Genomic DNA, 20,285 nt, shown 5'->3' with positions numbered 1-20,285 from the left:
GGATCACGAGCAGACGAGCCGCACAACCACAGTTCAGACAACCCGGAATCCGGTAGCCATTTTCTCCTAACGTGAGAGGCCGATCTACGCCGGGGACTTGCCACGAGTAGGGACACCCCGCGAGACCAAGATCTCCTCTTCGGGGAGGGGGAGGGAGGAAGGGGGCCAGAGGCGCGGAAGACGAAGGCTTGTCTTGCAAGTGTCTTTGCCAGTACAGACGCTCACATACACACACATCTACCTACCCAGCTACCTACGTACCTATAGACGAGCCTTGCCTACGAGTACAGACCTACCGAAGTAAGTTGTTGCTTCGCATGCCGACGGCCAATATACTGAGTCCGTGCCACCCAAGCCTAAAATATCCCCCGGCTCTGCCCTTTCCCCCCCCCCCCGTCCTGCGTACGCCTCTCCCCTCCCCTCCACCCCCCTCGCCCTCTCTCCCTCCATATACCCTGGATACCCTGAGAAGTCACCAGCCCATTTTCGGGGCCCTTCTGTCCTGTGCGGATCCGGGAGAACAGCCTCTTCACCAGACGCGTCCGCACTTGGCTATATCTGGCTGGGCTAGCTGGGCTTCGCCGAGTGCTGTGACGGCACACCCGAGGAGTACCAGCAAGTAACCCAGGGGAGACTGGTGAATTCGGACCCGCTCTCCATTGCCTGTGCGCTGCGCGGCGATCTTGTTCGCCCTGTCGCATCCAGGCAAGCCCTAGTATGTACACAGGTAGGCAGGTAAGTAAATAGGTACATCATACGTACATACAGACATTCGTAGCAGGCCTACTTCACACTACTTGTTACCCTTACCTTACCTGCCTCCTAGCAACCTACCTAGCAACGCGCGCCCCCCAGCTGCATTTCCGCACGGCGAACCGTAAGGCAGGGCGGTCCGTTCTTCGTCAACGTGTTTTAGAGAGAAGCTGTTCTGTCTGCCTGTTTCTGCTGCTCTCCCCGCCCTCTCTCTCTCGCCGGCTCCCGCTTCCTATCCCGCTCCCATGGGAAGATGCTCGCCTGATGTCGTGTATTCACCTACACGCACACGCACACGCACACATACCCGCAATCCTCTCGTTCCTCTCTCTCTCTCTCCTTTTTCTCGTGCTTCTCCTCCGCCTCCGCCTGCCTGGTCCAAATGGGAGGGGGTGGTGTGTATGCAAAAAAGGGGATCGAACCCTCCTGGCGTCCAGACATCCAGCTCCCGTCCACACGCCCAAGAAAACCCACAAGACGCACAGGCTTTGGTCCCATACCCTTCTTCAGCTGCACGCTACTCGTCTGGATACTGCATACCTATCTCCATACATTGTACTTACTTGCTTGTCTTCGCCCGAGTCTAATTGGGGTCTCCACTCCAACCTGCCGGCTCTTCTGACCTTATTTTGCTATCCCACGTATTATTGCTTGACCTTCATCTAATAATACATCGTGGACCCAGTACCTTCAGGTCGACTAGACTCATAGCTATTCTGGATTCACGTCTTGCCTTGCGTAGAAAAAGCCAGCACCCCCCCCCCCCCCCCCGGCCGACTTAAATCCTCCGACGTCCCAACCGCTATCCGCACTTACACCCGCAAACACGTTGTTACTCGACATATACATATCTCTCTGGGATCAACGTATAATCTTACTTCGATGACATCTTGTCCCCCCTCTTTGCCGATGACCTAGGCCCAGCCCCAGCTCACTCGCTGTTTTTTATTTATTTATAAAAAAAACCCACGCCTGTCTAGTTATTCGCTCACTTCCTTATCCCGTTGACGCACTCGACGCACACACTCGCTCGCCTGTCGCCTCATTCTCTCACACGCTCTCTCTTCGTGCCCCGTATCCCCCCCCCCCCCCCCGCTTCCGGAGTTGGTGTGGCCGCCGCATCGAGGGGAGAGGAAGAGGGAGAGAGGGTTGAAGAAAAAAGGGGGGGCCCCGAGGGATAGCACTGACGAGAAGACGATCAGTTGCGTCTAGGCGAAATTGGCCCTTCTCGAGCATCATTGGAGGGAGGCAGAGGTCGAACCTTTGACCTTTGCTATGGTCCAGCGTCCTAGTGCGGCTTGTCATCCAATTGAGCTTAGCAAGGTCGCTGCTTGCTGGAGTTATTAGCAGTTAGTTGCAAGCGGTGCTGGGATCCTCCCAGCAGACGTAGTGACAGTCGTTGGCGAGTCAGATAACATCTAACCTACTCGGGATTATTGTGGGAAAAAGGAAAAAAAAACCCTTTCTTAAACACCGACAAGAAGAAGGTATCTGAGGACGAAGTCGAAAATCCGGGACGTCGAAGGCATCGCCATCCCTACTCCTCCTAGAGTAAGGGCCCGGTTTGGGAGGGGGTCGCCTTACATATAGTCGGTGTTTGCATCGACGGCTTTGCGAACTTTTTTTGGGGGGTATTTGTTTCCTCTTCCTTTTTATAAGGCGTCGTTGTCGTCGTCTCCTCCTCCTTCTTCGGGATCTTATTTTATTCTTCCGTTCGACAGTCGGAAATTCCACCGTCCCTTCAACCCCCCCCCCCCCCCCCCCCAAAGCCAAAAAAAATTAACGTTGCCGGATTTCTCCCGCTGATAAGGGCTCTCTTCTCTTCCCTCTTCTTCTCTCCTCTCCCTCTCTCTGGCTTTTCCCATTCACTATCGCCCTCGCTCACCCTCAACACACACCCCCCGGGGCTTCGACACGCGCAGATTCTAGGCGACACATGGTCTCAGGTCGAAATCACATCCCGATACGTATACATCTATATACGCACGCGCGTACACTCTGTGGGTGCGTGTGCATGTATATATATGGTACAGCCTCCTCCTGCTAGTTTCTCCTGTGCCGGGAATCCCATCCGAGAACAAACCTAGGAGAGGGGGAAAGAGAAAAGGAGAGAGAGAGAGAGAGGGAGAAAGAGGACGACGCCTCGTAGCGTAGCCCAGGCCGCCATCACACATCCCTCCCGCCGTCAGCCGCCGCAGTTCCCCTGTCCGGAAATCCCATACGAGCATATTATTCCTGACCTCGCGTCCCTCTCCTGCCGCCAGTCAGGACAGAGCCAGTCCCCCCGCACCCTCTAACCGATATTTCCTGCCTGCAGCGGTGACGAACTCGGCCGCTCCGAACTCGTGCCGCACAACGCTGGGCTCACGACACGCGGCGAGAACGCTCGCCCCCGGACGAGCTTGCTGGACCGGCCGGCTGCGGCGCGGCCTAGGCGAACCCAAGGTGGCCCTCCTCTCCTCGACGCCAGCTCCGTTGCCGGGGGGGCACCGGTTAGGCTTGCTGCTTCGAGCGTCTCGCGACGCGCGCGTGTCGCAGGATGGACGACCACGGCCGGCGGCGGAGGCCGATCGACCCGCCTGCCAATGCTTCCTCCAACCCTCGATACCCCGTTCACGATCCCAGCGCGCAGGGGAGGTCGTACGGCGCAAGCGGGTCTGAAAGGTATCGGCCCGCACCTGTCAACACGTCCCCCACGGCAGCTCGAGGCATAGGCGGGACGGCTGCGTACAGTGGGTATTATCCAGAGCCGGCGGCGACCTTCTCCACCGCCATGCCACAGAATGCGATGACCTACCAGTCTGAATACGGGCAAGACACTCGACAAACGCAGGGCTTCAGCACATACAACACATCCATGATGTACAACGTACCACAAGCGAGCGCGCAGAGCGCCGTCTACGATACGAGTCCGCAGTTCCCGTCGCGGCAGCCTACAGCGCTGCAGATAATGCAAACGGACGTAGCCGCCCCGTACTTCTCGAGCGAGCCGACGAATGCGGCCGCAGCGTCGAGCCTGCAGTCTCACGGGGCCTCCTCGAGCACGTCGACAGTATATCAGCAGAGCCCCGGCAACCAGCGGGCGATGCTCCAGGAATACTCGAGCGGTATGGCGCCAATGAGCGGCATGTCACAGTCGAGCGCGCCCGAGCAGGCTATCGAGGACCCGGCCTACTCGCAGCAGTCGGCGGACATGGAGGCCGCCTGGAATCAGTACCAGGCCGCCCTCAAGGAAGTCTTCACCAACATCCGAACCGGCGCGCTCGAGACCGCCAGCGAGTCGCTCCTCGACATCTCCGAGTGGCTGCTCTCCAAGGTGACGGAATTAGGTGAGTGAGGCCCCTGCCCCCCCCCCCCCCCCCCCCTCCTCCCTCTTGCTGGGGTTATCCGGACAACGGTGACGTTTAACTGTTAAAGGCCTCACAGCCGACAATACCAGAGTCTACAGCGATCGTATGCGGATGTGGCAGGACTTCAACCACGCGTGGCTCTCGCTGTTCCAGAAGCAGAAGGACGTTGTCGAATCCGGCGTGCCGCTGCACCGCGGCCAGACCCTGATCAGCGGAGATGGCCTGAGGAAGATGGGAAAAGAACTCGTACGACTCTGCGACGGAATCGACCGCCACGGCCTGGTCGACTACGAATATGGCGTCTGGGAAGAGCCCATCATCTCCAGTATGTTTTGTGCGGGAGTGGCCGATCGCTCACACCCTGCAGAATTTCTCTATGCCCTTGTCCCCCCCACTCGCTTCCCCCCCCCCCCTCCTCCTCCCCTCCTATTTCCCCTTGCACACGACGAGCACCGGCAGCGATAACGTCTCCAGCAGTGTACTAATCCGCTAAACTATAGTCATCGAGGAATGCCTCGATCTCTACGAGAACGATGACGCAGCCGGAGCTTCTAGTTCCACCTCCGCGAATCCCTCGGGGTCGAGCCATCGCGGCGGCCACACATCTCGATAGGGGGTTGCTGGCGCTCCCCCTTCCCACCCTCCGCTGACGCGAACAGGATGCCGTAGCACAGTGCCAGAGACGTTGATCAATTGTAACTTGAGAGACATGTGCGATTGCTTGGCCGTGATGGCTTCTCGCACAGCAGACTGTAATTTTTAATTGTTTCGACGCCACGTGTGGACGTGCTGTACCACCAGCTCATCTCTGGCTGTCACCCTCTCGCACACGCACACACTTTCATACATACACTTACACACTCGTCTTGGGAGGCGGTCAAAGGTCAGGGAGTTGGGGCGGATCGCAACGTATCACGACGCTTCTTGCTGGTTTAATTCAACACCGGTTCGGCAAGTCACCTCCCCCCCTGGGCAACAGCCAGCCGCAGACCAATCCTATCTCGACCATACGCGAGTCGTAATCTAGCCGGGCCGAGCTGGGGCGGCGGGGCCTGGGGCGGCGGGGGTCTGGGACAGCTGGGAGATGACAGGTGGGCGGTTGCGGGATCAGGGCAAAGGTGACAGAGAGCATCGCAACGGATGGCGAAGCAGGGCAGGGTAGGGAAGGGCAACACAGGGCAGGGCGGGACAGGGCGAATTAGAAAGAAAGAGGAAGAAGAGCAGGGACACGGATTCATTCGTATGGCTGTATGATGGATGTTTGAGGATACCCTAGGAACCCGGCGGGAATGAATGGACGGCCAAGAGAAAACAAAAAAGAAAAGATATAGAGTAGAAAAGGTATTCACTGCTCCCACGAGCTCGTCGACCTGGGTTACGGATGGCGATACGGATTTTTTTTTTTTTTTTTCAATTTTATTCTTATACATATATTGGCTTAGGCACGCATTGTTATGTACCTACGTACGTTAGTATACGCCGTCGCGGTAAATACATAGACATGCTGGCGTTGGTGGTTCGGCGCTGGAGGTCAGCGCCGCCAGAACGCAACTCGTTGCCCAGTTTCGGTATTTCCCCATCTACACCTCGCTAACCGGTTCACCTGCTACGTGCGTATCACCATACAAGCCGCGGCCGCGTGACCCGGAATTGCTGCGGGAGAGGGAAAGGTGAGGCGGGAGGACGGGTTCAGACGAAGCCACGAAATACCGAGAGCGTCTGGCTCGGACCCGAAGCCAGCTCGCCCTGTTTGAGATACGTCTCTCGACGCATGCCACTATTTCCACATTCCCTCATTTCACTGTAGGCAGCGTTTCCTTTGGTCCGGTTGCTGTTCTCTCGTCCACGCCTCTCGAGTCTGCCCTCAACCCCCTGTCTCCATCCAATCTCGCGACTCCCACTTGCTTACCAACCGGTTACCCATTGCAGCCCTTGAAACTCACCGCTCCCCGCCGCGTCCCTTTTTTATTTGTTGCGATACCCAATGGGTAGGGTAGAAAGTTGACTGCATCATGTATGTAGGTATACAGACACACAAGTGTTAGCCATTGGTGCTACGAACGGTAACCATGGCCGCCCAGACATCCTGGTCGTACCCCTTGCCGGACCCTCGCCTCTCCACACACTCCCGCTGCAATCTCTTGACACCTTTTTTGGGGGGGGAGGGGGGACTTCAGCTCCGGCCACAACTAGTCATAGATATGCCTGCGCTTATACCTGCCTATACTGCATAGGTATACCGGGTATCCACACATAACCCCATACACACATGGCCCCATGCTCATAAATGCCTTGTATATATGTCTATAGCTATATCTACATATTGCCGCCTGCGCCCAGGGACGTGGGTGTGCATAGCATCTAGGCGTTCGCGTACGTCTGCGGGCACCCGCAGTTGGACCGGGGCTAGAACGAGGTGGTGGTAGTCGCCGTGCGCCGCCGTGTGCTGCCGCACGCCGTCTCATCAGCTCCTAGTCGTAACGGTGGAAGCGGATAGGCTATGTGTAGGTATGAAATCAAGCCAGAGACGGGGGGGGGGGGGGTTGGCAGGGGACGAGACGGCGAAAAGAGACGTCGGGAGGTGGGACCAAAAGGAAGAAGAAGAAATGAGATGATTACTCATAGGAAGAAGGGGAGGATTAGCTGAGAAAAAAGAACAAAAGTAAGATAAATAAGTAAAGGGAAATAGTGACAAGAGGATAAATGAAGAAACAAGTAAGACGAAACCCAGCCCGAAAGTCAACGAAGAGAGAGAAACCAAGGGGGGAAAATGGAAGAGGACGACGACGAAGGACAAGGGGGGGGACCAGAGCCCATGAATTGCCATTTGCGGTCACGAGCTGACAGTGATTGGCCGGGCGGCGACAAGGCGTGTGTGTGATGCAAGTCGATCTCGGAAGATTTCCGATTCAGCTGGACGTGGATGGGGGCAAGGCGTGTTGTATTATTTATTGTCCTTTTCTGATGTCTCATCTGACGGTCTCCTTCTCTTGGCTGTCGTCCCTGTCTCCCCGACCTTTTTTTTTTTTTTTCTTCTTCTGCTCTGGATTCCCTCCCCGAATCATCCCCGCAGCCGGAGCCCACGCATCTGGCCAGCCAGCGGGACAAGCGTGAAATGATCGGCCCAGTCGTCGATCTCCCTTGGGCTGGCGGAGGAGGATCTCTCTGTCCCCCCTTTCCTCCCTCTCTTTTTGTTCTTTCTTTCTCTTTCCCTGCCTTACATGACTGCTGGCTGGATGTGTACGTCTACATTGTGTATATGCCGGCGTGCGTAGGGACCATCCACTAACACGCACGCGGAGGAGGAGAAGATATGGGCGTAGAGACATCGCAACATCCACTACTTACTCACTTACATCCGCAAAACCACACACACATATACAGTACTTTACACGCACTACACAGGAGGTGCCCAGCAACATCCACCCGTCCACGCGCATGCACACACGCATACGCACACACCCCATACAGGCTCCGTGCTAGCCTCACTGATGGGATTGATGAGCTGGCTTAGGCGATCGGACCCGGCGCCATGGGTAAGCCGGCAGTGGCACACGCTTCCTCGTTTCGACCGCTGACTGCGAAAGGGTCCTCTCGTCTCTCATTCCTTCTCTCCCCCTCCCCAGTCCGGCTCGTGTAATCCCTACTTTACGTAGCATCTACAGGCTTTACCTACAGACAGTCCTTACCCAAAGAACCCTCTCCCAATGTAACCATCCATCCTTCGTCCCATCCCCACGATAGGCCGGACCCTTTCTTTCCCTCTTCCGACAGAAAAAGAAAAAGAATAAGAAAAGACACAGCGAGAAGGAGAAGGAGATGGGCAATTGGATATAGAGAGATCCGTACGTACATACATGAGACGTAGTGAAAAGTGGTAGGGGGTAAATGGGGAATAAAAAGTAGCACCGAGAGGAGAAAAGCAGCTGACCCAAGATGCGGAGAGGGCGGTGACAGTGCTACGATAAAGCAAGTTGAAGTCGCGAAGTACTGCTGCCTGCGTAACCTCCTAAGGTACCTAGAGGTAGGTACGAAGCTCGAAGGTGTAAAAAGAATTAAATTAAAGGTTGAAACCGCAGTAAAAAATATAAAATAAAAAAAAGATGAAGAAATGAATAAAACTGGAATGTGTGGCAGGCCACTTTATCCCTGATTTCCACCCGGGAAAGGATCCGCGGTCCGCTCTCTCCGCCGGGCGAATCCCTCACGTATGCAGACAAGACACATACTCAAACGTATTATGAGTACACGCACCCCTTTTCCTACGGTCATTCCCATGCCGGTGCGGACCTTTGGGTGTCTTAGGTGCCTTAAGGTGCCTGCCTGCATCATGTCTAGGTACCTACCTTTAGGCAGCTTAGCGCATGCATAAGATTACAGAGTAGAGAGGTACAATGCCTACATACCTAACCTCCTAGCACGAATGCAACTACCTAGGTACCTAAGTAAGTGGGCTAGGAGGCAGCTACCTAGCTAGGCACCTACCTAAGGTAAGTAGGTAGGTACATCCAAGATTACAGACATGTACTAGTGTTACAGACGTGCATCCGCGTACGCTAGGCACATATGCACGAGACATGACGCATACTCTACGTACATACACATAGGTATTACGTGCCTATCAGGTATGCCTGTCCACATTAGGTAGTTATACCTACCTAACCTACCTGACTACCTGGTACTTATCTTAAGTACCTAAAGTAGGCAGGCAGAGGTAGGTACCTAACCTACCTGTATATACCGGTATCTTCCCCCTATAGCCTCCGCCCCCCATCCGTCCGTCCGTCCATGGATACGATTATACCATGCCTTACCTGCTACCTCTGCCTGCCTAGGCGAGAGACGGGCGTCACCCGCTCGCGAATCCGCCGCCTGCCCTGCGCGACGCTCTCCTCCTTTCCCGGCTTCCTCGCAGCCGGCTCTCTCCCGCCCGTCTCAGGGATGCGGCGGAGACGGTACATATGCGCTACGTGACGAGATCGGCGCCGAGGTTTGGGGGCCAGGCAGACAGACCTTCGTCATGCCGGCACGAGATATATACATCGTCGTGGCATAATTTCCGTCTCACCTCGGGTACCTCCCGAGCATATACTGCGCTATGAAGGAGGTAGGTAGGTACCTACCTATGTTATGGACGGTCGGAGGCGCGCTGCGCGTACTTTATGCAGGTAGGTAGCGTAGAGGAGGAGGTGCCTACCGCTGCACAAGAGAAGCGAAGGGTACGGAGGCGTGTGCGCACAAAGCGTATGTATGTATGTATGTATGTATGTATGTGTACGTACGTGCGTACGTAGCTGATGAGGTAGCGAATGTCGTAGGTACCTACACAGGGAAATGCCGTTTGCTGATGAAACAAAACAGGCCGGCCCTTCCCGAGCAAACACGGCGAGAGGGAGGGAGAAGAAAAGCCTTGCTTTGGCCGTCGCCGCCGTGAGCTGGCTGTGGCCACGTCCCACTCCCCGTCGCCATCACAACCACCGCTGCCGCCACCGCTGCTGCTATCACCTACCTACCATCGTCGCATCACACCTAGGTGCTTGACATGCCGCCGCTTTGCGCCATGGACCGTGGCTGCCTCCGTTTCCGAAGGGTAAGTCGACGCTGTGCGTGTGGTCGTGCGCAGGCCGACGAATGAGGGCGAGGGCGAGAGTGAGACTGCGAGTGTGAGCAGCCTGTGAGGGTGTGGGAGAAGCGCGAGTGGTGTGATGAGGCTTCGATGCGTGTGTGTGTATGTGTGTATGTCTGTATGACGACGCTCGGGGGGGGGGCGGAAACGGGGGAAACCCCGGACGATCGTCATTCTTTTCTTCCTCTCGTTCCCCCTTTTATCGGTTGTGGTTGTCCGCGTCTCAGAAGCCGACGTCAAGGCTATCCGTCCCGTTCCAATGGATCTGCGCAGCCCAGCCAGCCGGGTCCGAAGCTCTACCTACTTTATCTGCTGTCGCTGCTACGCTACACGCCCGAACATGCTACCTAATACTACTACTACTACAACATCCATCCTGCAACCGGCGTATGTATGTAAGGTGGGTGTGTGCCCGCACACGCGACGCCTTGTCGAGGGTTACGGTACCGCCGCGCCCACATACGATCCATCGATCCGTCGATCCGTCCGTCCATCCATCGATGCTACCCATGGGGACAAGGCTCTACTAGGTCTACCTACTTAGAAGAACTCCGCTGCCCGCCTACCCTGTATGTGTGTGCTTACGTAGGGCTGCGTCGCTGCAAGCCCCCGTGCCACCCCATCCCAGACTATTGGAATTTGCGAGGTCAGATCTCCCTTTCCGACGTCGCATCAGCGAATGTTCCGTCGCGCACGGGGCGGGGGGGAGCAAGTCCTGGATCCGGATCGCTGAAATCTCACAGTGGGCGCCACCGCCCCAAGAACGGGGGGGGGGCATTCGTAGGTCTAGGCCCAGCCAGACCTCCCTACACCTCCCAGCCTCCCTTGTGTATCCCTTCTGCGGAGCCAGACACAGCGAAGGTCCGGCTACATCGCTCGGGTCGATCGTGACGTGACGTGATCGGTCACATCTCATCTCATCACATCCCATCACAGCATCCCATCACATCGCCGCACAGCGTGCCGCTAGCGCTTTGGGGGTTGGCGGGAGGCGAGGCGGGGGAGAGAGAGAGAGAGGAAAAGAGAGGGAATCGATGGAAAGGGAAAAGGGGGGAGTTGTCGTACTGCCCCTCTGGCCGCCACCCCCCGTCCCGCTTACTCCAACTGCCGTCGTCCCGTCTGCCATCGCTATAGGTATACGTATAGGGGACTAAGAGCAGAGATCTCACCAATGCAGCTACCCGCGCCATCTATCCCAGGGCAGCAGAAGCCACCCCGGCCCCCCCTTCGTCCTCTCTATTTCTCACTGTGGTCTCATTAGATCGGATAGACCCGACCCTAGCCCGCAGCGCGAAATATTACGTGCCTTGCGGTAGGCTCTACCACGTCGCTGATCTCTAGACAGGTGCATGCCTGCTCCCTGCCCGGGAAGGAATCCCACTCCAAGCGATTGGGCTCGCCTCTCGACGACGGTTTCCGGAGCGACTAGGTAGGTAGGTAGAAAGGTGGGTAAACGGGCGTGTATGGTAGGTAGGTGATCACGGAGTGCATCCGCACGCTCGCTCACCGACGGACCGAACGTATTCCGACAAGCAGCCCAGCCAGTCAACCTTCTGCTACTCTATTGCTGGCTAGATGTGGTTACCTATACGTACACCAGGCTGCTGACTTCACTTTGCTAACCCGCCTTCGGAAGCCCCGTACGCATATATCGGTTCCTCCGGCTAGCCGACTTCAAGGAACGAGGGACTCCGTTGCCCACTCACTCTTTTATCTACCTAACCCGATCCGACGGCTCGGCGATTTGATCCTCGTTTGCGATCTCAGAGACTCTCTTCCGGCACGCCGCCATCGCCCCCCTTCCCATTTGCCGCTTTCCCTGCCTCCCTGCTAGGAACGAGGCTAGCTGGCACACATACGTTCGTGCATGTGTATATATGTCTGTGTGTGCATTAGCTTCCCCCTCCCCTAGCTAACGTGCGCCATCGACCCATCGATCTGCCGACTTATGAGGAGGCGTGGTGCCTCTCGCCTGTCCTACTTCCGCTTCCGAGCCAACGAGCGCTCCCACCCTATGCGTAGCATGTACACAAGTAGTAGGCTTGCGGGAGTGAGGGGTGGGGGAGGCAGGACTTGCTCCGTCGGCGATACGAGCACCCGCTAGTATCCCCCCCGGGTGGCGGTATCGCGTATTTGATCCACCCGAGGTCTACTCGCCCTGAGCCGCGAGCCGGGAGTCGTGGGCACGTCGCTATGCCAAGGGGCTATCGCTGAGAGAGGTAGTGATGAAGTATGACGGCGACAAGATGGCATCTGTCCTGGGCAGAAAAAATGTAGTCAACTCTGCTCATGCTAGGTTGTGAATCGTTGAGAGTATAGATGACATATCTCAGGGGTGAGACGAAGTCTTGATAGGATCCTTCACTCGCAGGCTCCATGTTTAAGTTAGATTTATAGGCCAGTTTTCCGATAGCTAAAAGTGACGATAAAGGCACATAGCCCTTCAGTCTAAGATAGAAAGACATGACGTTATGATAACAAGCCATTACGATACGAGCAAGAAGCCCGCTCGGCTGGGAATTTCTGTTACCAGGCCGGCGTCTTCACAGTGCTCTCTCATCGCTGACCACGAGCCTGTAGGTAACAACCGACAGATATAGAACAACACTCGGCATCTCCGGGGGCGCTGTGTGCTGGTGGGTGTACATGCGAATGCCCGCAGCCATACCGAGCATAACAGCGGAGAGCCGGCGTCTAGACGGCCCTGGGACCACGAACACCCGAACAATACCTTTTACCTCCCCGTTACCTCGCCGTGTAGATATATAGATGGATGGATAAATACATCCTAAGCGAGCGGCCCCCGTCTCGTCCCGCTAGTTGAACTCGAGCACGTGCAGAACTGTATACACCCCGAGCACGCTACCCCTTCCCGAGAGGTAAGAGGCGGATAGCCGGCGGACGACCGGACTACACCAGAAAACCTTTGCCCTCCGGACGGGAGCAAAGGGTGGGGGGGGGGGGGGGGGGGGGGGACGGTATACGTGTGTATACAGCGTCCGGAGCGGAGCCGTCGCGGGCCGGAGGAAGACCTCGCTCGTGCTCGTTTTCGCTCCGGGCCCTTGCTCTCCTTGCGTACGCCGGCGAGCATCTCCCCCCCCCCTCCTCCCCCCTCCCCCGCGTGTCTTCCGCAAGTCGACCCACACGCCGCGGGCAACCTGCGCAGCAGGGGCCGAAGCGCGGCGCCCTGCTGCCTTCCTTGGCGGGCCTCCGCGCAGCGCCCCCCGGGGGGCGGCGGCGGCGGCGGCGGGCGAGCGGCGCAGCAGGAGCAGGCCGGTGCGATAGCCCCGCCCCCTCTCCTTTCCCCCCTCCCCTTGCCCTGCAACTCGCGCGCGTGCACGAACCCGAAGCCCGGCTCCGCCCTCCTCTCTGCTCTGCAAACCGACGAAAGAGGGCCGGAGGGGAGGGGGGGGGAGAAGCGCAGGACCCGGCAGGAACGCGCTGTGCCGCGGCCGCGGCCGTTTCTCAGGCTGAGAGGGGAAGGCGAGGGGGGCGCGGGACAGCGCCGGCGCCCGGGCGGGGCAGACCGGCTGCCGCGGGCGCGCGCGGGAGGCCGGACCTGCGAGGGCTCCGGCGCCCAGCAGGGACAACAGGTATTTGCGTTTTCACGGGCAGAGAGGGGTGGGGAAAGGGGAGGGCGAGGAGTTGCGCGAACCGAGAGGACGACGTACGGCACGGCGTGTGGGCGGAAAGGGAGAGGGCCTCCTCCATCGCCACGCGGCGAGAGGTGGAAGGGGAGGAAGGGGGGGGGGGGATCGCCCCGACGACGACATGCTGCGAACGTGGCTTGCGCAGGCCTTCGAATGCACGACAAGTTCCCACAAGGAAGAAAAAAAAGGAGGTTCATTCATTCATTCATTTATTGACGCCCAGCGCTTCATGCGTCCGTCCGCCCCTTCTATCCACCCGGCGGATCTTTTCTTGGTACGGACGTATGTGATCATGTTCGGTATGATGGCTATGTACCCCGGAGCCTACGAGGCTCGCGTTGGGAGGGTAGTTTCGAAAAATACAAGGGTGTCGTGTTTCTCTCCTCCTCGTCCTTCCCCCTCGTCCCTCCCCCTCTCTCGCGAGAGAGGATCGGGGGGGGGGGGGGGGGGGGATCACCTCCCTCCCTAATCTTATGACTCATTACCGTAACCGGAACTGCGCGTGCGGTATAGCGTCGAGGCGTCTAGAACTGATCTGTAGGCGGGTGCGCACCCGTTAGCACTGGGTCCACGTTCCGGTCCCGCGAGGCGAGGGGAGAAAAAAAGGGGGGGACTTGCCTAAAGTCATGCTCATGCTCACGTCGGTGCTCTCGACCATCTTGGTGAACTCCTCGAAGCTGATCTTGCCGTCCTTGTCGAGGTCGGCCTCCATGATGGTCTTGTCGACGATCTGCTGCAGCTGCTGGTCCTTCAGGTTGCTCCCGACCATCATCTTGAGCACGATGAACAGCTCGCCGTTGCTGATGTAGCCGTCCCGGTCGATGTCGTACACCTTGAACGCGAACCGCAGCTTCTGCTCCTTATTGCCCTTGCTGCTGAAGGCGCTCAGCCCCGACACGAACTCCTGGAAGTCGACGTCGCCTCCTCCGTCCTCGTCGAAGATCGCTATCATCCTATTTCGCGCCGTGTGTTAGTCTCCACCCCCAACCGCGGTCTTCTCGTGGGTATCCGTTGCCGACACGAGAGAGAGAGAGAGAGAGAGAGAGAGGAAACGTTACCTCGTGGCCAGCGGGTTCGACGATATTTGCGGTAAGCTAAGAAACTCTTCTCGTTCGATGGTGCCCGAATTATCCTATAGGCGAGGAACCGAGGTTGTTAGCGAGGGAGGCGGGAGGATGCGGTGTGTGCGTCCTCGTACCCTGTCGAGCTTCATGAACCTCTTTCTTAGCCGGTCTACCTCATCTCGGTCGACTGTGTAGGACGGTTAGGGTCTGGGTCAGTCGCGCCCGGAGATGCCACACGAGTACGTACAATTGGACCCCTGCACGATGTTGTCCAGCACGGAGCTGGTCGTGTTGCCCATCCTGGCAAACGGCACGTTCTAGTCGAGGCGGATTCGGAGTTGTCGTAGGGAGGGCTTAGACGTGAATCCGGGAGGATTAGGCCGTGTTTTCGGGATGGGGATGGGGCGCGATGTGCAATTGGCCTTGGGATGGGCGCGCGACAAGATACGAGTAGAGGACGGAGTTGGCGATACTTCGTAGGGTATGGCCGGGTTGAGAAGGAGAGTTGATGTTTCGACGAGCTGCCAGATGAGGCTGACGGGAAAGGGTTGGGTGGAAATGGGGACTGGTGGGGTCTCTCCGGGGTCTTTCTGTCGTCCGCTGTTAGTTGTCTAGGGTACTCAGATACTTGCTGAGTGTCCCTGCGAAGTACCTACCTAGGTAGGTAAGCCGTACAGACGATGTTGTTGTCGGGTACCTTGAGGTACCTCCTCGTCGTGCTGAGGTAACTGAGATCGCCTACCCTACTGACGTTACCCAACCACCTCCTACGGATTTGCATCGCACCCTGTCCTGCGGCGGGTTACATGGTATCCAGATCGGGATAGAAACGATAACAGCCACCTGCTAAAATCTATACATACGTAGGGCACATAAGTACCTATAGGGAGCGACTGAACCGTATACTCGTATGGCCTCGAGGAGGTCCCTCGCTTGTCGTTATGTCATTATAGGTAGGCGCCCAAGGCAGCTAAGCTTGGCAAGATCACGTTATCCGACTATCCGACGTGTGGAGTGGCTGGGGGTATGTGGCGTACGCAGTCAATGAGCCACAGGAGTTGTCGTAAGTAGGTACATGGGTACATAGGACCACCTCAGGTACTACCCAAGTACCTACTTAGGTACCTGCCTCCTGAGGTAGTGGAAATGGAGACGAGCATATGAGTAAAGACCTACCTCCTACCTGCCTAGGTACCTATTACCTGGGTGCCTCCGTTATTATACTCGTAGGCCTTTGCACGTAGCCCCGGGGAGAAGCAAAAAGGCGGTTGTGGCCATGGTAGAGGTGGCCACCTAAGACACGGAATGAATGAATGTATGAGTCTTGGGGGGAGTGTGTATACCATCTACTATGTACCTAGGTATCTATCCACGGTACCCGGCTGCCTTAGGTAGAGGTACCTAGGTAGGTACCTAGATTTAAGGTACAAAGACGACCTTGAAAGCATGCGTAATCCTTTTCACCTACCTGCCTAAGGTGCCTCTACCTAAGGTACCTCTACCTAAGTGAAAGACCAACGCGGAGTGGGAGGCGGCAGTAAGTAGAGAGAGATGGGAAGGGAGGCGGCAGCTATCGATGGGTGGAATGCGTCATGCCTTATCAGCTGGTGCCGAGATTCGGTCACCGCCTCCCTTCTCCTTTTTCCCTCTTCTCTCGTAGACGTGTACCTGTCCCCGGATGTACAGACTGCAACCTGTCCGTTGTCCTTCCAGCGAATGTACCCTAACGTACCGGGCCGGTTCCGTCGGCGGTGGGCGCGGGTATAGGAGTGCCTGAAAGTCCTGCGAAGCGGTGGAAAAGAACCCCCGAGAGACAAGCGTCTACTTGCGCCCGTAGGCACCTGATATATAGGTAGGTACCTACCTCCTATCCTGATATCTAACCACCTGCGTAGGCACCTCCTCCTCTTAACCTTCTCGTAAGTGCTCCCTGCGTAAATGACCAGGTTGGGTTGGTAGGTAGGTACCTAAGGCAGGCAAAGCATGAGGCAATACGAGATGGCTGCGCCTGGTACCTGTTCGCGCCTAAACCGAGAAAGAGGTATCCGTCCACCTAAACTACCTCAGGAACCTAGGCAGGTACCTGGGTATGTAACCTCGCCAACAAATTAGGTAGGTACCTAGGTACCGACTCACTATACCGCCTTATTACCTGCGTGCATACATACAGACAGACGGATAAGAACGCAATATAGAAACGGGGGCCCGGTTGGCGACGAGGAGACAAAGGAGAGGAGACGGACACAAGGCGAGATGACGAGCAGAGGTGTAATATAATAGTAGCTAGATGTAGGTACGCCTCTTAGCCCAGCTATTCCTACTACCTACGGGCACCCGTTCCAGCGCGTTGCCGGCGCCCCGTAGGTACATGCATATATCGTTAGAGGTACCTAAGCCCACAGTGGTACATGTGCTGAGAGGTACCTGCGAAGAGGTACGGCTCGACGCCCTTAGTAGGTGCTATGAGCCCCCCCCCTATCCGTCCCGCCCCTTCTCCAATCACAGCCGGCCGAATATCGCGCAGGGCCAATCATAGGCTGCGAACCATGCGATACCTGGGTACAAAGCGCTTTCTCTTGTGGACCCGGCCACCTCCCCTCCCACAGTTGCCCTTCTGCACTGCGCCCTCTCGCCCAGCTGCTGGCTCTGCACAACCTGCACAAACCCTCTGCACCTCACTTTGTTGTTGCCCACCCCGGGTCGCCTACAGCGGACGGAGAGAAAAAAAACACGCCCCAAACAATTCAACGTCACCTCATCCAGCGCAGAGACTTCGGCCATCAAAACAGCCACCAGGACGCCCTTTTTAGCACCTGAAAAATTCAGATTTCATCGTCGCATGACCTGAATTAATACCTTCCCGATTTTTTCGGGGTTTTTTCCGGCCACTTTGCGACTTTTCCCCCCCCGCTGTCCCTCCACACCGCCGACCGCCATGTCGACCCGGAAGGTGCGATACAAGAAGCTAAACACAAAGACGCCTCTCCCCGTCCTCCGCGAAGATCAGATCGACCCCAACGAGTATGAGTCCCTCACCACCGAGTCCCAGATCGCCACCGGCGTCGAACAGGCCGAGGAAAATGTGAGTTGCCCGCGCTTTGCCTGCCCTGCCTACCCATATCGCTATATCACGTGATCTCGGCACGTGATCCGACCGGGGTCCCGAGACCCGAGTTTGATATTGGCCCGTCTCGGCGACTGGTCCGACGCTAACCCGCTCGTCGACAGGAGTACCACTTGCAGGCTGCCCTGAGGGGTGTTGGCGCCAGTACGGACAATGAGATTCCCGTCCCGCCGCCCCAGAAGAGCGAGGCAAACTACGGAGAGCTGTATCCCCTCCCGTACGTAGAGCCGCGGAATTACATCAAGTTCTCCGAGACGGTTGAGGAGACGCTTGGTAGCCTCTATGATATGACGACTGAGGATGAGGAGTATCTCGGCTCCTATAACGCCAAGTCGGCGGCCGCTGCTCGGCTCTCGGAGGAGGATTTTGAGCACATGATGGAGATCTTCGAGGACACGGCGACAGAGCAAGCCCCCTTCGCTTCGGTAGATAACACGGTAGTGCCATATGAGGTTATGGTTCAGGCTCTGGGTCACGTGATCCCCGCTAAGCTTATCCAAGCCCATGGCAAGGCCGTCTATGAGTACTGGAAGTCTCGGCGACAGGCCGGCGGGAACAGGTTGCTGCACCCCTCGCTCAAGTTCGAGACGCACCAGGAGCATGACGACATGGACCCCTATGTCTGCTTCCGACGGCGCGAGGTCCGACAGACGAGGAAGACGAGGGCGCGGGATGTGCAGGTGACTGATAAGCTGAAGCGACTGCGTAGAGAGCTAGAAGAGGCACGCAAGCTCATACACCTGTCGTGTCAGCGAGAGGTGTATAAGCGGGAGCTGTTGAATAATGACAGGCTGATCTTTGAGCAACGGAGTAGCCTCAAGGAGACCAAGGTCCGGCTTAGTATCAAGGGGGATGACGAGGACCTGTACAATGCTCGGCCACAGAAGCGACCGAGGACGGAGGCCCAGCAGCCAGCACGTCCTGGTTCCCATTCCCAGATCCGTCTCGTTACTAGGCCCGACGGCAAACCGGTCGATACCGTCGATCTCGCCCTCCCTCTCTTGTCTGTCAAGCTTGCCGAGAAGGAGAATGAGCTGCGTAACGACGTGGAGACGAAGATCCAGAACCATAGGCGGTGGAATACTGGTTACGTCGATTTGACTGCCGAGCCACTGTCCCCCATTGTCGAGGAGCGGCCGGCGTTCAGGCCTGCGAAAACGGCCTATCTGCTCACCCCGCCAGCGTCATCTGCGTCCGATTCCATGGAGGTAGACGGGGAAGTCCAGGCGGATTCGAATAAGAACCCGGCAGCGTTTCTCTTCAGCGGGATGGACCTAGATGCCTCTTCCGACGCTGAAGAGACGTATTCGTACCGTCGCCGCATAGCCCGATTAGGTCGCTTGTTCATCGACCGCCGCGCACACAGGGTAAATGGGCCAAAGAATCCTTCCCATGATATAGACCCCGCCCAGAGTGACCGGTGGAAATATGACCGAGACGACGATGAGGATGAGCAACCAGCGTATGAAGTCGATCCCAACAGCTTCCGTCAGATGAAGTTCCGGTCAACCATACCACCGCCACCCATGATGTTTCGGAGACAGGTCATGGACACGGTTCCACTTCAGGTCGGCGGCGCTAATCGGCAGGCTCTGCCACAAGCCCAAGCCCAAGCCCAAGCCCAAGCCCAGGCTCAGGCCCAGGCCCAGGCCCAAGCACCTCCGACTCAGCCTCAAGTGCAGCAACCACAAGTGCAGCCGCCTCAGGTGCCCTAGTCTCAGGCACCAACTTGATGGGGCGAACAGGAGTGAACGAGAGCTTCGTTTCGTCGTCCCTTGAGGCCGTCTGCGTGTCCCCGTCGCAAACTTCATTCGGGGTCGCATCCCGCCCATTTGCAGTGGGCATGAACGGGACGGCGCCCCAATGATGCCATCCACGCGTCCTCTATCCCATGATGGTCGCCGCCCTGCCGAATTCAGCAGGTTCAAAGCACAACCCTGTACATAGAATTGTTTGAACCTGCGGGCCGGAGAAGGCAGCCGACCGGTAGACGGCCTAGGCTGTTGATATGCTGTAGTATATATGTCTTCAGAACCACATGCATAGCTTGCGGAGTTGAGAGGAGAGGGGTGGGGCCTAGTCATATTGTTTAGCTCCCTCGGCACGCAGACAAGAGGTAGAGGAAGTAATACATATGTTCCTCGGCAGTATACTTGCAACGATATTTGAATGCGATGCGATGCGATGCAGTAGCCTTGTTGTCTTGGTTGCCCATGCCACGTCCATGCAGAGCAGACGGGGCGGTCGTCCTGCCGCGTGACTCGGCGCGGGATCATCTGTTGCAGGCCAGCAGGACACTGAGGCGCGGTGTCCCTTTGCTCATAAATTAGCTCTGTGTTGGTTTTAATGCCCGACGGAGAATCCTTTTATCGTTTCCCCTCTAGACTGTGGTGGTTAGGGTTGAGGTCTGACAGATGTACCGCAAGCTGTTCCATGGTGTGATTTTACGGAGGACAGGGTGCAAGCTGGGTTTTTCCGGCTGTTTTCGACTCGACCTAAAGGATAGGCCAAAAAGCTTAGTTTCGTAGGTGAAATTCCATTGACAGGCGAGCCAGGCGGTCTATTTGGACTCGAGCTTCTAACGAGAAAGACATGCTGAATATTGGAAGGTCAAGAAAGCAGCGTCCTACAGAAGAGGCGCGGGAAAAACAAAAAAAGGTAGGTTATGTATTTATTGATGGAGTGGATAGTGGGGCACTGAGGTTCCCAGTGATTCGG

At 56.9% G+C, this 20,285-nt stretch overlaps 5 protein-coding genes across 5 annotated transcripts; 3 read left to right on the top strand and 2 right to left on the bottom strand.

Annotated features, from left to right (window-relative positions):
• Positions 1–805: 805 nt before the first annotated feature.
• Positions 806–1,501, top strand: GGS23DRAFT_569862 (uncharacterized protein). Its single transcript, XM_051516475.1, has one exon. It carries the CDS (start codon positions 1,018–1,020, stop codon positions 1,417–1,419), a length of 402 nt encoding a protein of 133 aa, XP_051371581.1. The 5' UTR covers positions 806–1,017; the 3' UTR covers positions 1,420–1,501.
• Positions 1,502–3,137: 1,636 nt separating this feature from the next.
• On the top strand, positions 3,138–4,888 carry GGS23DRAFT_72647 (uncharacterized protein). The gene is made up of 3 exons (XM_051521225.1): positions 3,138–4,082; positions 4,171–4,428; positions 4,604–4,888. The coding sequence occupies exons 1-3, from the start codon at positions 3,293–3,295 to the stop codon at positions 4,714–4,716; spliced, it is 1,161 nt and encodes a 386-aa protein (XP_051371580.1). The 5' UTR covers positions 3,138–3,292; the 3' UTR covers positions 4,717–4,888.
• Positions 4,889–6,452: 1,564 nt separating this feature from the next.
• GGS23DRAFT_72640 (uncharacterized protein) lies at positions 6,453–7,173 on the bottom strand. Its single transcript, XM_051521224.1, has one exon. It carries the CDS (start codon positions 6,928–6,930, stop codon positions 6,568–6,570), a length of 363 nt encoding a protein of 120 aa, XP_051371579.1. The 5' UTR covers positions 6,931–7,173; the 3' UTR covers positions 6,453–6,567.
• Positions 7,174–13,786: 6,613 nt separating this feature from the next.
• GGS23DRAFT_72539 (calcineurin subunit B) lies at positions 13,787–14,969 on the bottom strand. The gene is made up of 5 exons (XM_051521223.1): positions 14,691–14,969; positions 14,578–14,630; positions 14,438–14,511; positions 13,998–14,332; positions 13,787–13,914 (listed from the first exon to the last, which is right to left on the bottom strand). The coding sequence occupies exons 1-5, from the start codon at positions 14,740–14,742 to the stop codon at positions 13,904–13,906; spliced, it is 525 nt and encodes a 174-aa protein (XP_051371578.1). The 5' UTR covers positions 14,743–14,969; the 3' UTR covers positions 13,787–13,903.
• Positions 14,970–17,378: 2,409 nt separating this feature from the next.
• On the top strand, positions 17,379–19,282 carry GGS23DRAFT_597180 (enhancer of polycomb-like-domain-containing protein; the record flags this gene model as incomplete). The annotated part of the gene is made up of 2 exons (XM_051518584.1): positions 17,379–17,525; positions 17,672–19,282. 2 exons carry the CDS (start codon positions 17,379–17,381, stop codon positions 19,280–19,282), a joined length of 1,758 nt encoding a protein of 585 aa, XP_051371577.1.
• Positions 19,283–20,285: the final 1,003 nt, after the last annotated feature.

The sequence above is a fragment of the Durotheca rogersii genome (assembly GCF_024521655.1).
Source record: "Durotheca rogersii strain YMJ 92031201 chromosome Unknown GGS23scaffold_11, whole genome shotgun sequence".
Classification (NCBI taxonomy): Eukaryota; Fungi; Ascomycota; class Sordariomycetes; order Xylariales; family Xylariaceae; genus Durotheca; species Durotheca rogersii.
This window is presented reverse-complemented; position numbering and strand designations above follow the sequence as displayed.